General features: G+C 42.2%; 1 protein-coding gene across 1 annotated transcript in view; it reads left to right on the top strand.

Moving 5' to 3' along the window:
- Positions 1-14,828, top strand: part of FLT3 (fms related receptor tyrosine kinase 3) — a 71,303-nt gene that overhangs the window by 20,491 nt on the left and 35,984 nt on the right. The window contains exons 4-8 of the mRNA XM_060770889.2: positions 781-896; positions 6,540-6,657; positions 12,736-12,890; positions 13,278-13,417; positions 13,916-14,063. Coding sequence (XP_060626872.2) covers positions 781-896; positions 6,540-6,657; positions 12,736-12,890; positions 13,278-13,417; positions 13,916-14,063 — 677 coding nt within the window. The remainder of the gene's footprint in view (positions 1-780; positions 897-6,539; positions 6,658-12,735; positions 12,891-13,277; positions 13,418-13,915; positions 14,064-14,828) is intronic.

The raw sequence follows: 14,828 nt of genomic DNA, 5'->3' as shown, positions 1-14,828 counted from the left end.
AGTATAACACACACACATGCTTTGGATATCATAGGGAAGGGCTAACACCCCCGTGGTGTTTGCTTTGCTGTCTGTGCCCCAGTTCAAAAGATTTCATCTCACTTTCTGTCCCCATGATAGTTGGATTTTGAAAAAATTGACTTGTAGAAATAAGGATTGGTAATAAACCTTCAGTGGAGACACCTTTTTCCCATGATAACTCTTTCAGGAGTGAATTTCCCTTCCGAGGGGTAGAGTTCTCTCACTTCCTGTTGTCTCATCCCCATTCTTAACTATGAATTAATTGTAAGTCAGATATTTGTAAGCTGGGGACTGCCTGTATACAAAAATATGTTTTCATGACTCTTGAAAGGGCCTTACTTCTCTTGTAGAGTCAGAGATAATTTTCTGAATAAATGGCAGTGCTGAGTGTTGGATTGACTCATTTGGCCATTAAATTCACTCATGACCTAATCAACACTTCACAGGATTATTGTTGGGATAAAGTGTGCCATTTGGAAGATGTCCATAAACACTACATAGTGTTTCCATAAACACTATGTTATGGAAGATGCCCATAAACACTACTATAAACACTTTTTTGCTACTGACAGAGCTAAGGCTTTGTCAGTAGCAAAAAGCAAAAAGAGGGTTAGTTTGGTTCTGACCACAAAGTTGCTTCTTTTTGTTTGTTGACATTTTTACCTGCTTCCTTTTACTTCCCCTTTTGGCCTGCTTCCTTTTAATGAAGGGTTTTTTTAATTAAAGAAAAAAAATGAAACTTTATTATTTTTCTTACAGGCATGTTCTTTCTATTGTGTTTCCAAAGATCAGAGAGACACAAGCTGGAAATCATTCACTGTCAATACAAACTGAAACCAATAACTACACAGTCATATTTACATTTCTTGTGAGACGTAAGTATGGCATGGAGTCAGGCAATGTAATGGCCAGGTATCCTGCTTTACCAAAGGCAGTACTTTGTTTTAAGGAGTGCTGGAGAGCAGTCTTGTGTTTGGAAATCCTGTATGGCCTGTGTCCAGTATAAATCCAGTTTGGAAACAAAAGAATCTTTATGAAGAAGCAGCCAAATTGGAGTTAAGAACCAGGCAGTGGACTGAGTTGGCAGCAAAGCTGTTTAGTGGGTTTTGTGTAAGCAGTGCTTTGAATTCACCCTGGGTATTTTTTATCCCAGATGTTAAAGAAACTATCCAGTTTTGAATCTGATCTACCAAAAATGTTTGACGCCTTGGTTATCTCTTGTAAAGTCTATAGTAGGTCCTCCACATTTGTAAGCATCAAGAATTCAAAACCCCAACAAAAATGGAAAAGCCACAAATTTAAAAAATACCATATTGTCGAATGCTTTCATGGTTGGAATCACTGGGTTGCTGTAAGTTTTCCAGGTTGTATGGCCGTGTTTCAGAAGCATTCTCTCCTGATGTTTTACCTGCAACTATGGCAGGCATCCTCAGAGGTTGTGAGACCTCACAACCTCTGAGGATGCCTGCCATAGATGCAGGTGAAACGTCAGGAGAGAATGCTTCTGAGATATGACCATAAAGCCCGAAAAACTTACAGCAACCCAGTAAAAAATACTTTTATTACCCTGAGAGAACATCTCTTTAGGAATCTCTATGTTACCCAGTGTGACTCTATAGTCAACTTCCACCAGAAGAAGTTGACTGAGATATTCTGTACTGGAGGACAGTCATACAGATTGCTAGAGAGATTGTATTCACCAAATCCTTGAATTGTCAAATCTGCAAAAGCTGTAGATGTGGAGGGTAGACTGTAGAATAAAACTCATTGCGAAGTCTCTACAAGCCTGATATGAAGCCCTCCAGCCACACCTGATACATAGGTGACCTGGTTGCAGTATACTTTGCCATCATATACATATGTTGTAAATTTATTTATTTATTTACTATATTTAAATACCACCCCTCTCAGCCCAGAGGCAACTCGGAGCAGTTCACAAATTGAAAACAATTCAATGCCTCAACAATTATAACAAGTAAAAACAATCAAGAAATTATGTTAAAAACAATAGCATGTGATAAAAAAAAACCATACAAAGCCTTAAAACATTATCGTGACATCTCCATGTCAAATCATTATTCCATTTTTACTCTCATTTTTATTCAAATGAGAGTAATGATTTCTATTTTCTTCTTCTTCTGTCATATGCAAATATCATGAAAATATATCTCCTCATTTTGGGTGCTACAAAAAGAAGTAGTCTGCCTAGCAGAAGCCCAGACTGTAGTATTAGAAGGAATTATCGACGCAGCCTATGCCTAATGTTGAAAAGTGCAAAAAATCACATCTTCTGCCCCCTTGGAGATTTCCTTTTTCCTCTATGTAAATATCCTCCCCCTGTTTCTGTGGTGGCATTGTGTCCTGTTTTCCCACATCACTCATTTCATTTTCAAACTTGGACATATGGTCCTTCCCAGGAAAGGACTCTGGAGTCAATGAATGTTCCCAAGAAATTCTCATATTTTCAAGTAAGTAAACAATAGGTTGGCCAAGAGCCAAGAAACAAATCCTCAGGCACTCTTTCGGAGAGGGATATTAACTTATGCAAGACAGATACACTTTGTATGTGGTGGAGAGACAGAGAGAGAGAGAGATGAAGGAAAGGAGAAAAAATGGAAAGGGAATTAAGAGAGCAAGAATCAGAACTATTTGAAAATGAAACAGACTTTTTTTACTGTATGCAAATTTTCTATTCAAAATCATGGGCAATGAAGATCTGCTTATGTGCAAATATTTGGAAGATCCTGGAAGAGGGATACTCCTCTTAAATAACATGGTATTGGGTTGTTTTCTTCCTGTCTAATTGCCATAATAAGTGGAAAGAAACACTCAGTTTATTTTTCAGCTAACCTACCAAAAAAGAGTCTATTATTATTATTATTATTATTATTATTATTATTATTATTATTAACCCACCACCACTTGTCAATGGCCGGGAAGTGGTAGAGAAACATTTTTGTTCTCCACATGAAGGGAGTGGCTCCATGCTCCATTTACTTGAATGGGAGAGGACTAGTGAGTGGCAACAGTACCCCGTGGATATGGCCTTGTAGAAGCAGAGAAGAGAGGATTTGCTTCAAAAAAAAAATCAGATCTGAAAATTATATTAGACAAAGGGGAAAAAGCCAGACTATACAAATATATCCTACACTACAATTTGGAAGATAATCGTGTTAAAACATCCATGATCTCATGGGCAAAAGATTTCAGGAGAAGCATACATTTTGACATCTGGGAAAACCTGTGGAACAATGGCTTTAAGTTTACAGGAGCAGCTTCAATTAGAGACAATGTATATAAAATGTTCTACAGATGCTACATAAACCCAGCCCTCTTAGCCAAAATGGACAACTCACAATCAGGTTCCTGTTGGAGGTGCAAAACAAAGAAAGGGATTTTTTTTTCATGTATGGTGGTCTTGTGAACTGGTGCAGGTCTACTGGAAAAGAATAATAAAGGAAACAAATGAAATGATCCACAACAAAGTTTTTAAAAAATACAGGGATGTGCCTATTAGGGATATTCAGAGATAGATTAGAACATGGCTGCACACATTACAATTGGCAAAGATTGGAAAGGGGAGAAAAAATTAAGCATCAAAAATTGGAAGGATAACTGTGGGATTATGCACAGATAGCTAAGATTTCTAGCAATTTGAAATATGAAAATCATGAAATATTTGAAAGAAACTGGAAGCTGGCCTTAGCTTACTTGACGGGAAAGGTAAAGAAATAAAAACAAGAGGAATATATTCTACTTGAAGTATAGAGGGTTAAACAAGATGTGCATAAATCCTGCGGGGATCAGTGACGGAAGCCACAAGGAGGCGATAGGACCTCTTCGAGGAGAAGATGGGGCAATGCTGACAGGGGACAGGGAAAAGGCAGAACTACTTAATGCCTTCTTTGCCTCGGTCTTCTCACAAAAAGAGAGTCTTCAACCTCAGCAATATGGAGTGAATGAGGGATTGGAGGACATCCAACCCCAAATTGGGAAAGAAGTCGTCCAGGAATACCTGGCCGCTCTTAATGAGTTCAAGTCCCCAGGGCCAGATCAACTACACCCAAGAGTACTGAAGGAACTAGCGAAAGTCATTTCGGAACCATTGGCAACCATCTTTGAGAGTTCTTGGAGAACGGGAGAAGTTCCAGCAGATTGGAGGAGGGCCAATGTGGTCCCAATCTTCAAGAAGGGAAAAAAGGATGACCCAAACAACTACCGTCCGGTCAGCCTCATGTCGATACTGGGCAAGATTCTGGAAAAGATTGTTAAGGAAGCGGTCTGCAAACACTTAGAAACAAATGCAGTCATCGCTAATAGTCAACATGGATTTATCAAAAACAAGTCATGCCAGACTAATCTGATCTCTTTCTTCGATAGAGCTACAAGCTGGGTAGATGCGGGGAATGCCGTGGATGTAGCGTACATGGATTTCAGTAAGGCCTTTGACAAGATCCCCCATGACCTTCTGGCAAGGAAACTAGTGCAATGTGGGCTAGGCAAAACTACGGTGAGGTAGATCTGTAATTGGTTAAGTGGACGAACACAGAGAGTGCTCACTAATGGTTCCTCTTCATCTTGGAAAGAAGTGACAAGTGGAGTGCCGCAGGGTTCCGTCCTGGGCCCGGTCCTGTTCAACATCTTCATTAATGACTTAGATGGAGGGCTAGAAGGCATGATCATCAAGTTTGCAGACGACACCAAATTGGGAGGGATAGCCAATAGTCCAGAGGACAGGAGCAGAATTCAAAACAATCTTGACAGATTAGAGAGATGGGCCAAAACTAACAAAATAAAGTTCAACAGTGACAAATGCAAGATACTCCACTTTGGCAGAAAAAATGAAATGCAAAGATACAGAATGGGGGACGCCTGGCTCGAGAGCAGTACGTGTGAAAAAGATCTTGGAGTCCTCGTGGACAACAAGTTAAACATGAGCCAACAATGTGATGTGGCAGCAAAAAAAGCCAATGGGATTTTGGCCTGCATCAATAGGAGCATAGTGTCTAGATCTAAGGAAGTAATGCTACCCCTCTATTCTGCTTTGGTTAGACCACACCTGGAATATTGTGTCCAATTCTGGGCACCACAATTCAAGAGAGATATTGACAAGCTGGAATGTGTCCAGAGGAGGGCGACTAAAATGACCCGGTGTCTGGAGAACAAGCCCTATGAGGAGCGGCTTAGGGAACTGGGCATGTTTAGCCTGAAGAAGAGAAGGCTGAGAGGAGATATGATAGCCATGTATAAATATGTGAGAGGAAGCCACAGGGAGGAGGGAGCAAGCTTGTTTTCTGCTTCCTTGGAGACTAGGACGCGGAACAATGGCTTCAAACTACAAGAGAGGAGATTCCATCTGAACATTAGGAAGAACTTCCTGACTGTGAGAGCCGTTCAGCAGTGGAACTCTCTGCCCCGGAGTGTGGTGGAGGCTCCTTCTTTGGAAGCTTTTAAGCAGAGGCTGGATGGCCATTTGTCAGGGGTGATTTGAATGCAATATTCCTGCTTCTTGGCAGGGGGTTGGACTGGATGGCCCATGAGGTCTCTTCCAACTCTTTGATTCTATGATTCTAAGCCAAGGTGGTGGGTAGCACTGGGGGTTGGTTGAGGGGTAACTGTACTGTGGGTGGCGGGTTGTCTATGTCTGTGTATGTGTATATGTCTGCAATGTATATGGTCAATGTATTATCTTTGAAATAAAATTTAAAAATAATAAAAAATAGAAGCAGAGAACTTGTGAATCTAAAATGTATGGAACTGCTACTTTTTTTCTAGAGGAAAAGCTTTGACAGCTAGATTAGCTGTCGAAATTTAAGACACCGTTGAAGACCCATCTCTTCCAGCAGGCCTACCTGGCCAATTTTAAGTTGTGAATTATAACCTGCATTTTGTCAGTGGGTTTTAACTTGTATTTTAACTCTGTGTATCTTGTTGTATGTCTTTGATTTATCTCTTGTTTTAATAATAATAATAATAATAATAATAATAATAGGGTTTTTTTCTTACCCTCCTCTTCTCACAGCTTGAGGCAGATTACAACAATGCTAAAACACATAATCAAAACACATAATCACCTAAAAACACTCTGTAGAATACACTCATATTAAAACATATTTCCATAAAATACCTGTTAAAATGTGCAAAACAAAAGTTAGATATAGAGTGGAAATTTAAAATTCATCATTAACACTGCCTTGGTAGGCCTGCCAAAAGTTATGGGTCTTTATTTGTGTCTTAAATTTCGACAGCTAATCTAGCTGTCAGAGCTCTCCTGGCAGGTCATTCCACAGTTATGGGGTGGCCGATGAAAATGATGTCGTATCCCGCGTTGAGGTGGGTAATAAATGTATTATTATTATTATAGATGTTGGATTTTGGTGTTAAGACAATGTTCTGCAGAGAATTGTCTGGTATCAAGTATTTTTATCAGATAAATAGTACCAAGCAAAATTCATGCATGTTAGTATGAAGAGATAGAGGAATACATTAATAAGCATTACATGTATTATTTTCAAAAGGAAACCCAAGGAAACCCTATTTCATAAAAAATGAAAATACCTTCACTATTGGTTGCACATCAGAAGGATACCCCAAACCATTTGTAAAATGGCTTTCTTGTAATGGCCCTGATGAAAGGTAAGTTGTCTGTGTTTCCAGTTCTGCTGCCAGCTTGTCCATCTCTTTTGCATTCTATAAGTACATTGAGGCATCTCTTTCTTATGAGAAAAATTAGCACATTTGAACCTTAAACAAAAATAAGTGACATGCTATATCAGGGGTCCTCAAGCTTTTTAAACAGAGGGCCAAGTCACAGTCCCTCAAACTGTTGGAGGGCTGGATTATAATTTGAAAAAAATCATGAATGAATTCCTATGCACATTGCACATATCTTATTTGTAGGGCAAAAAAACCACTTTAAAACAATATAATAATTAAAATAAAGAACAATTTTAACAAATATAAACTTATTAGTATTTCAATGGGAAGTGTGGGCCAGCTTATGGCTGATGAGATAGGATTGTTGTTGTTGTGTGCTTTCAAGTCATTTCAGACTTAGGTTGGTCTTGAGCGAGGGCCGGGTAAATGACTTTGGAGGGTCGTATCTGGCCCCCGGGCCTTAGCTTGAGGACCCCTGTGCTATATAGAAGGAGAATGTTTCAGTATTATTACATGCCTTCTCAAAACTTCTAAAATCACAAGAACATATCAGCATAGTGAGGAGAATCAATAACAGAGGGTGAAATTAGATTAGATAATCAGTTCTTACTTTAGAAGTTTGTGTTCCCTGAAGTGATACAAGACATAAGATTATTCTAGCATGAGATTTTCTCACCTTTGCATTTTGCAATTAGCTCCCTTTGTTTGGAGTTGTTCATCAAAAGGAGAACACAAGGCGGCTTTGTTACTCAGATCACTCAGGCAGGAAACTCTGAAGGAATCACATTTCTGGAAAGGGAAATGTGTTTTTCACTTTTTGATTACGAACTCAGTATCTTGTTTCACTTTGGCTCTTAGCAAATACTGTAGTGCATCCCAAATGTGATCTTGTACAAGTTCAAAAGACATGAAACTATTTTTTGAAATGAATAAAACCAGTTCACACTTCATAAAACCAATTCAGCACAGTTACCCTTCAAACTGCGCACTCCCTAACTTTTAAAAATGCATTTCTTGATTCAAAAATGCATGCAAAATGTGTATATTATTTAAAATGTTATTTGCAGAAAAGCATATAGCTGTAGAAGTTGCCCATCAAATATAATGATTATATAATGTGCTTATAAGGGGAAATTATGTATGAAAACAAACACAAATGCACATTGATTGATGGTGGGTGAGAATTGTGGACTGATGTGGAAATGGGGCAGAAGAGTTATTACTAAATTTGTGAAACTGAGTACTTTTTGAAGTGGGGGGGGGGGGGAGCTCCCAGACAACCCAGTTCTCATTCCAATGGTAGTCCAAGTGATAATTTTTCCAAAGTTTTGAAACTGGTACAGACCAGAAAGAAACTCATTTATCCATCCCTAGCCACTAGCCAGCAAGAATCCACCAATGTGGGAAATGAGTAAGGCATGATCAAGGAAGCAAATGTGACCCTCTTTCCCACAAAATGAAGTAAGTGGAGCAAAAACCCTTTATGTTATATCAACCTTCACTATATGACAATGGAGTTTACTCTTCTTAGAAATTGACTCCTTCCCATACTGGGTCCCACGGAACAGATTGAACCCCACAGATAGCTGGTGTAATCAAGATTACATCCAAACAGAATTGCTTTAAAGTAGTAGACTGTTGAGGTTTCTTGTTTCTGGTTGAATAACCATTCACATATATTTTTTCATAGATGATGAAATCTAATCTAGAAATACCATATATACTTGAGTATAAGCTGAGTTCCGCTTGTAGTCTGTCTGCGCGATCTTCTTGCAGTGGCTGAGGATGTGATCTATTGTTTCATTTGCTTACTTGCAGAGTCTACATTTGGGATGTTGTTGACTTTTCAATTCTGGCTTTGATGGCATTGGTTCTAATGGCTTGTTCTTGGGCCATTATTATTATTATTATTATCATCATCATCATCATCATCATCATCTGTGAATGCCTTTCTGCAGTTGTGCCTAGTGGCCCTATGTTCGTGGAGCAGTGAATGAGCTCCAGGCTTTAATCTGAACTTTAAAGGAGCTATCCTGAGTTCTGAGCCCCGTTCCTCAAATATGTCCAGCACATTATTATTATTATTATTATTATTAACTTTATTTGTACCCCGCTAGCATCTCCCGAAGGACTTGATGCGGCTTACACAGGCCGAAGCCTCAAAACACAATACAATAGAGAACATAACACAACAATAGTAAAGCAAATCAAAACAATAAGCAAAATAACGACAATGGCAATACATCAAGACATTATTAAAAACTGGTTCGGCCGGTGCGCTGGGGTACAAGGGTTAAAAGTGCTGAAATGGCAGGAGGCACGTAGGATTAAAAGTGCGGTGTGCAGCGACGATTAGTTATGCTAAGGTGCTACTAGGACTTGGGGTGGGGATTCCTAGTCTGAGAAGGCACAACGGAACAGCCAAGTTTTTAAATTCCTTCTGAACACGGCTAGAGAAGGGGCCTGTCTGAGATCTTTTGGGAGGGCGTTCCAAAGTCGAGGGGCCGCCACAGAAAAGGCCCTGTCCCGTGTCCCCACCAAGCGCGCTTGCGACGTGGGTGGGATCACGAGCAGGGCCTCTCCAGATGACCGGAGCGAGCGTGTGGGTACGTAGATGGAGATGCGGTCACGCAGGTAGGGTGGTCCCAAACCGTTTAGGGCTTTGTAGGTGAGCACCTGCACCTTGAATTGGGCTCGGAAAATAAATGGCAGCCAGTGGAGCTCCTTAAACAGAGGGGTAGACCTCTCTTGATAATGAGCCCTGGTTAGCATCCTGGCTGCTGCCCGCTGGACCAATTGAAGTTTCCGAGCCGTCTTCAAGGGCAGCCCCACGTAGAGCGCATTGCAGTAGTCCATTCTAGAGGTGACCAAGGCGTGGACCACCCCGGCCAGATCAGCCTTCACGAGGTATGGTCGCAGTTGGCGCACAAGTCTCAGTTGCGCAAAGGCCCTCCCGGATACCGCCGACACCTGAGCCTCAAGTGTAAGCGAAGAATCCAAGAGGACGCCCAAACTGCGGACCTGTGGCTTTAGGGGGAGTGTAACCCCGTCCAACACAGGTGACCACCCTATACCCCGATCCGGTTTACGATCGACCAGGAGGACCTCTGTCTTATCGGGATTGATCTTCAGCTTGTTCTTCCTCATCCAGATCGACACAGTGGCCAGGCACTCGTCTAGCACCTGAGAAGCCTCCTTGGAATTAGGTGGAAAAGAGTAGTAGAGTTGTGTGTCATCCGCGTAGAGATGGCACCCAACTCCAAAACTCCGGATGACCTCTCCCAGCGGTTTCATGTAGATGTTAAAAAGCATGGGCGACAAAATAGAGCCTTGCGGGACCCCACAGGTCAAAGGCCAGGGGTCAGAGCAGGCGTCTCCCAGCTTCACCATCTGAGTTCGTCCCTCCAGGAAGGACTGGAGCCACGACAAAACCGTGCCCCCAAGGCCCATCCCGGAGAGACGACCCAGAAGGATACCATGATCGATGGTATCGAAAGCCGCTGAGATGTCCAAGAGAACCAGCAGAGTCACACTCCCCCTGTCCAGCTCTCTGCGGAGGTCATCCACCAAGGCGACCAAGGCTGTCTCGGTGCCATGACCAGGCCTGAAACCAGACTGTGACTGATCTAGGTAGTTGGTGTCATCTAGGAAACTCTGGAGCTGGGAGGCGACCACCCGCTCCAGCACCTTACCCAGAAAGGGGAGGTTGGAGATCGGTCTGTAGTTACTCAGCACCGTGGAGTCAAGGGAAGCTTTTTTGAGGAGTGGGCGAACCACAGCCTGCTTCAAATTAGATGGAAAAATTCCTTGCTCCAACGATGCATTGATAATCGGTACAAACCAGTCAAGCAACCCCCCTCTGGCTGATTTAATGAGCCAAGATGGGCATGGGTCCAGAGATGAGGTGGTCGCTCTCACAGCCCCAAGAGTCTCCTCTACGGTTTCAGGAGGAACAAGCCTAAAAGAATCCCACAAGGTTGGATAAGCAGGTGCCTCCGTCACCTCTCCTGGCACTGCGATGGAATTGGAGTCGAGCTCGAGACGTATCTGGGTGACTTTACCCGCAAAATGGTGTGCGAAATCGCGACACCGAGCTGCAGGGTCATCAGCGACCTCCTCTGCCACAGGTGGGTGGAGGAGTTCTCCCACGACCCGGAACAGCTCCGATGATCTATTTGCTGCAGATGCTATACGAGTGGTCGTGAATGATTTCCTGGCCACCCGTATAGCCACGGAGTATGCCTTAAGAGAGGCTTTAGCCCGTGCTCGATCAGATACATCTCGAGATTTCCTCCATTTGCGCTCTAGCCCCCTTCTCGTATGCTTCATCACAGCCAGCTCCTCGGTGAACCAAGGAGATGGCCTGTCACGACGCAACGAGATGGGGCGTACAGGTGCGATCGTGTCTAACGCCCTGGACATCTCCCCATTATAGAGAGCCACCAAGGCGTCGATAGAATCGCCAGGCTCCGAGGCAGGAAGAACCCCAAGATTCCTCAGGAATCCGTCCGGATCCATCAGTCTCCTAGGGCGGACCATCTTAATTTGTCCTCCACCCCTGCGGAGGTTTAGGGTCGTAGTAAGTCTAAAAGTGATCAGATGATGGTCAGACCATGACACTGGAAGGATGTTTTGATCTTCCACTCTGATCATTTTGTTGTCCGCCACAAAGACAAGGTCGAGAGTATGTCCAGCTTGATGAGTGGGGCCAGATATTATCTGTGACAGTCCTATGGTCGCCATGGTGGCCATAAAGTCCTGAGCTGCGCCAGATAGAGTGGTCTCAGCGTGGATGTTAAAGTCTCCCAGCACCACCAGGCGCTGGGAGACCAAGGCCAAATTAGAGACCACCTCCGCTAGCTCAGACAGGGAAGCTGCTGGGTCACGGGGTGGGCGATACGCCAGCAGGAACCCCACACTGTCACGGCTCCCCACCTTCAAGTGGACACACTCGAACGCAGAAGCCTGCGGAACAACGCATCTGGTCACGGCGATGGATTGCCGAAAGACTACTGCGACCCCTCCTCCCCGCCCCCCCCCCATCTGGCCTGCTGATGCACTCCGAAACCTGGTGGACACAACTGAGAGAGATTTACTCCCCCCAGCTCGTCCAGCCAGGTTTCGGTGATGCATGCCAGATCCGCCCTCTCATCCAGGATCAAGTCCTGGATGGCCGCGGTCTTACCATTAACAGATCTGGCATTAATCAGCAGGACCTTAAGACCAAGGGGACTGCCATGGAGCCTACCACTACCTACCTTCTCCAGGGTCGCAAGAACTCTGTTGCGCTTCTCCCTGGGATGTTGGTGACCCGCTATTCTCCTTCCCCACACGACTTGGATGGCACCCACTTCCTCCGGGACCCTCCCCCCCCCTACATGGGCAGGATCTGTAACTAGTCAGCTCTCAGAGGAAAAAGTCGGACTGGGAAATAATCTCCCTTGGGCGTTAGGTAAGGATGTTTCTGATGATGAGGTAGATAGAGAAACATCAAGGGAGCTGAGTGGGCTGAATAAGGGGAGTGTTCTCGAGCGGAGGAGTGTGGCTGGTTGAGTGAGGGCGACCGGGGCAGATGGGGTCTCAAAATGGTATGAACCAGGAGGGGGGGAGGGGGAGGCCCTAATCGGGGAGTTAGTTGTGGAGCTAGCTTCTTCAAAGCAATCCAAATCTGGATGAAATTTGCTGTGCCACATCTGTTGTCACTGCTCTTCTGTGTTACAAGATACTTGGTAGGTGAACTGCAGGAAGTAAAATTCATTGGGCAGAGGCTAATCCACACTTTAAATAGCACACATGCTTCTTATGTATGTGCCAGTAATGTTATACTTTCTTTTAATCACATGATAGACATGTGCCAGGGAGCTATAAGCTGATAGCAAGTTCTCAGGGAATATTGCCTACATGTCCATATTGGCTGACCAACAGACTGATTACAAATCCATTGATCTTTTAGAAAATGTTGTCTTCTTTGCTCCAAAAATCATGATGGAAACAATTAGATGTTTTCCACTTTGTAACGTAATTTTTTTAGATCCAGTTTGCAATTCTGTTTTACAGCTGTGGAACATCCAGTTTCTCCCCAAGTAAAGGTCATCGTGAAATAGAGAAGGAACAAGTTAACCTAAGAGAAGACGAACTGCTATTTGATGCACATGTGTGGTGCTGTGCAGCTAATGAGCTCGGTCGAAAGTGCACTGAACTCTACACAATAGGTAATAGAACAATAGAACTCCCTATATGTGAATGACTTCTTCATTCATGCTAATTGTGCTGCTCTTAGCTCTGGCCTTCTGCAAGTTTGATCTGCAAAAATAATAAATTCCAGAACTACCAAGCTTTTCCACTTTTTTGTTTTCCAGCTGGGGACTCAATTTCATTTTTTCTCCTCCTTGTTTACATAGGAGGAGGACAAGTGGAGTAACATTTGCATTGTTTGGAAATGCTGGCTGAAAGTTTAGCTAGTTTTGCTTTTTGTTTAGTGCTGGGGTGAGGGCACAAATGCTTCCTCCTGTCCCCGATGGGGAAAATGGAGGCGAAAACAATAAGACATTTCAAGTTTTTTTAACTTCTTTTCTGGATTTACCTGTTTCATTGGACAGATCTAGAAGTGCCATCAAAAAACGCTGTACAAGAATTATTTCTTAAAGTTGGAGATCCACTGCTCTTACGGTGTCGAGCCAAGTATTCCAATTCTAACTTTGCAATTAAGTGGTCTTTTGAAAACAAGCAAATAAATCAGGTAATACTGTTTTCTTTGGCGCACATACTCCTAATAGTTTTGACTAAGTGCATTGAATACTAACTTTTGACTTTAATATGAGTTTCACATTTTGCAACTTTCTATTCTTCATCATAAAAAAGAAATTCAGTTTGCCAACCTATTGAAATCTATAACAACATTTTATTGTGTAACTGATGTGATGTACCTTGACATCTCAAATCCCATTCCATTAGATGCTTTATTGAAGCTTCATGGGACTATTTGGTAACATATCAGAGATTATCCTTCCAGTAACTATTACTACTATTATTACTTGTGTCCTTCTTTTAATCTTGGTTTTGTGTATTTTAATATGCATTTTATAGAAATACATTTTAATATGTGTATTTGTGGCATTTTTACAATGTTTGTGTATTTTAATTATTCTGCAACCTGCCTCAAACCATGAGGAGAGGCGGGTAAGAAATAAAACTATTACTATTACTATTGTTATTATTATTTTATTTCAAAATTCAGAAAATTGAAGGCAGACTGAATAAGAACTCATGTTGGATTAAGACGTCCTATGCATTTGTGTCATCAGTGGAACATTCTAATGGGGGATGGTATAGCTGCTATTCTGGAAAACTTGCTAAGAATCAAAGCATTTTTGTTACAGTTTTAGGTAAGTTGCATGTCATTCAAGACATGTTTGTGTTGAGATGTGCATATACATATGTGATACTATTTTCAACATCAAAATTGTTCAACTTTCCTTCCCTTTGAGGGAAGCTGGAAATAGAGGTGAGCTGTATGTGGCCATAAAAGTAGAAATAGGGTTTTTGTAAACCATCTTTACTTTTTCAATTTATTTCTTATAATAAGCACAGTAGCACCTGCTAGTGGGACAGAGAATCTGCCCTGAACTTTGAAGGAGCTATCCAAGATCCTGAGTCTATTCCAGGACTGGAGATGCATCTACACCTTAGAGTTAATGCAATTTGAAACCACTTTAACTGCCATAGCTCAAAGCTGTAGAATCCTGGTAGTTTTATGAGTTATTTAGCCTTTTCTGCCAAAGAGTGCTGGTGCCTTTCCAAGCTACATCTCCCAGGATTTCATAACAGTGAGCCTTGACAATTAAAGTGATTTCAAATCTCATTAATTCTAGAGTATAGATGCACCCCAGGTCTCAGTACTTGGATAGCTTATTTATTTATTTATTTGAAACTTTTATGTCCTGATCTTCTCGACCTCCGTAGAGGGACTCAGACCGGCTAACAGCAAGGATTCAATGCTACAGTAGAGTCTAAAACAACATATTCAACAGAAGATTAAAATACATATAAAATAAAATACATATAAGCCAATTCTCCAAGAATAAAATCATGTCCAACTCAGTCTGCATGTGGTCAATAACTTTGGTCAATTCCCAGTCTCGGCCATTATT

This window comes from Anolis sagrei, chromosome 3 (assembly GCF_037176765.1).
Source record: "Anolis sagrei isolate rAnoSag1 chromosome 3, rAnoSag1.mat, whole genome shotgun sequence".
NCBI lineage: Eukaryota > Metazoa > Chordata > Lepidosauria > Squamata > Dactyloidae > Anolis > Anolis sagrei.
This window is presented reverse-complemented; position numbering and strand designations above follow the sequence as displayed.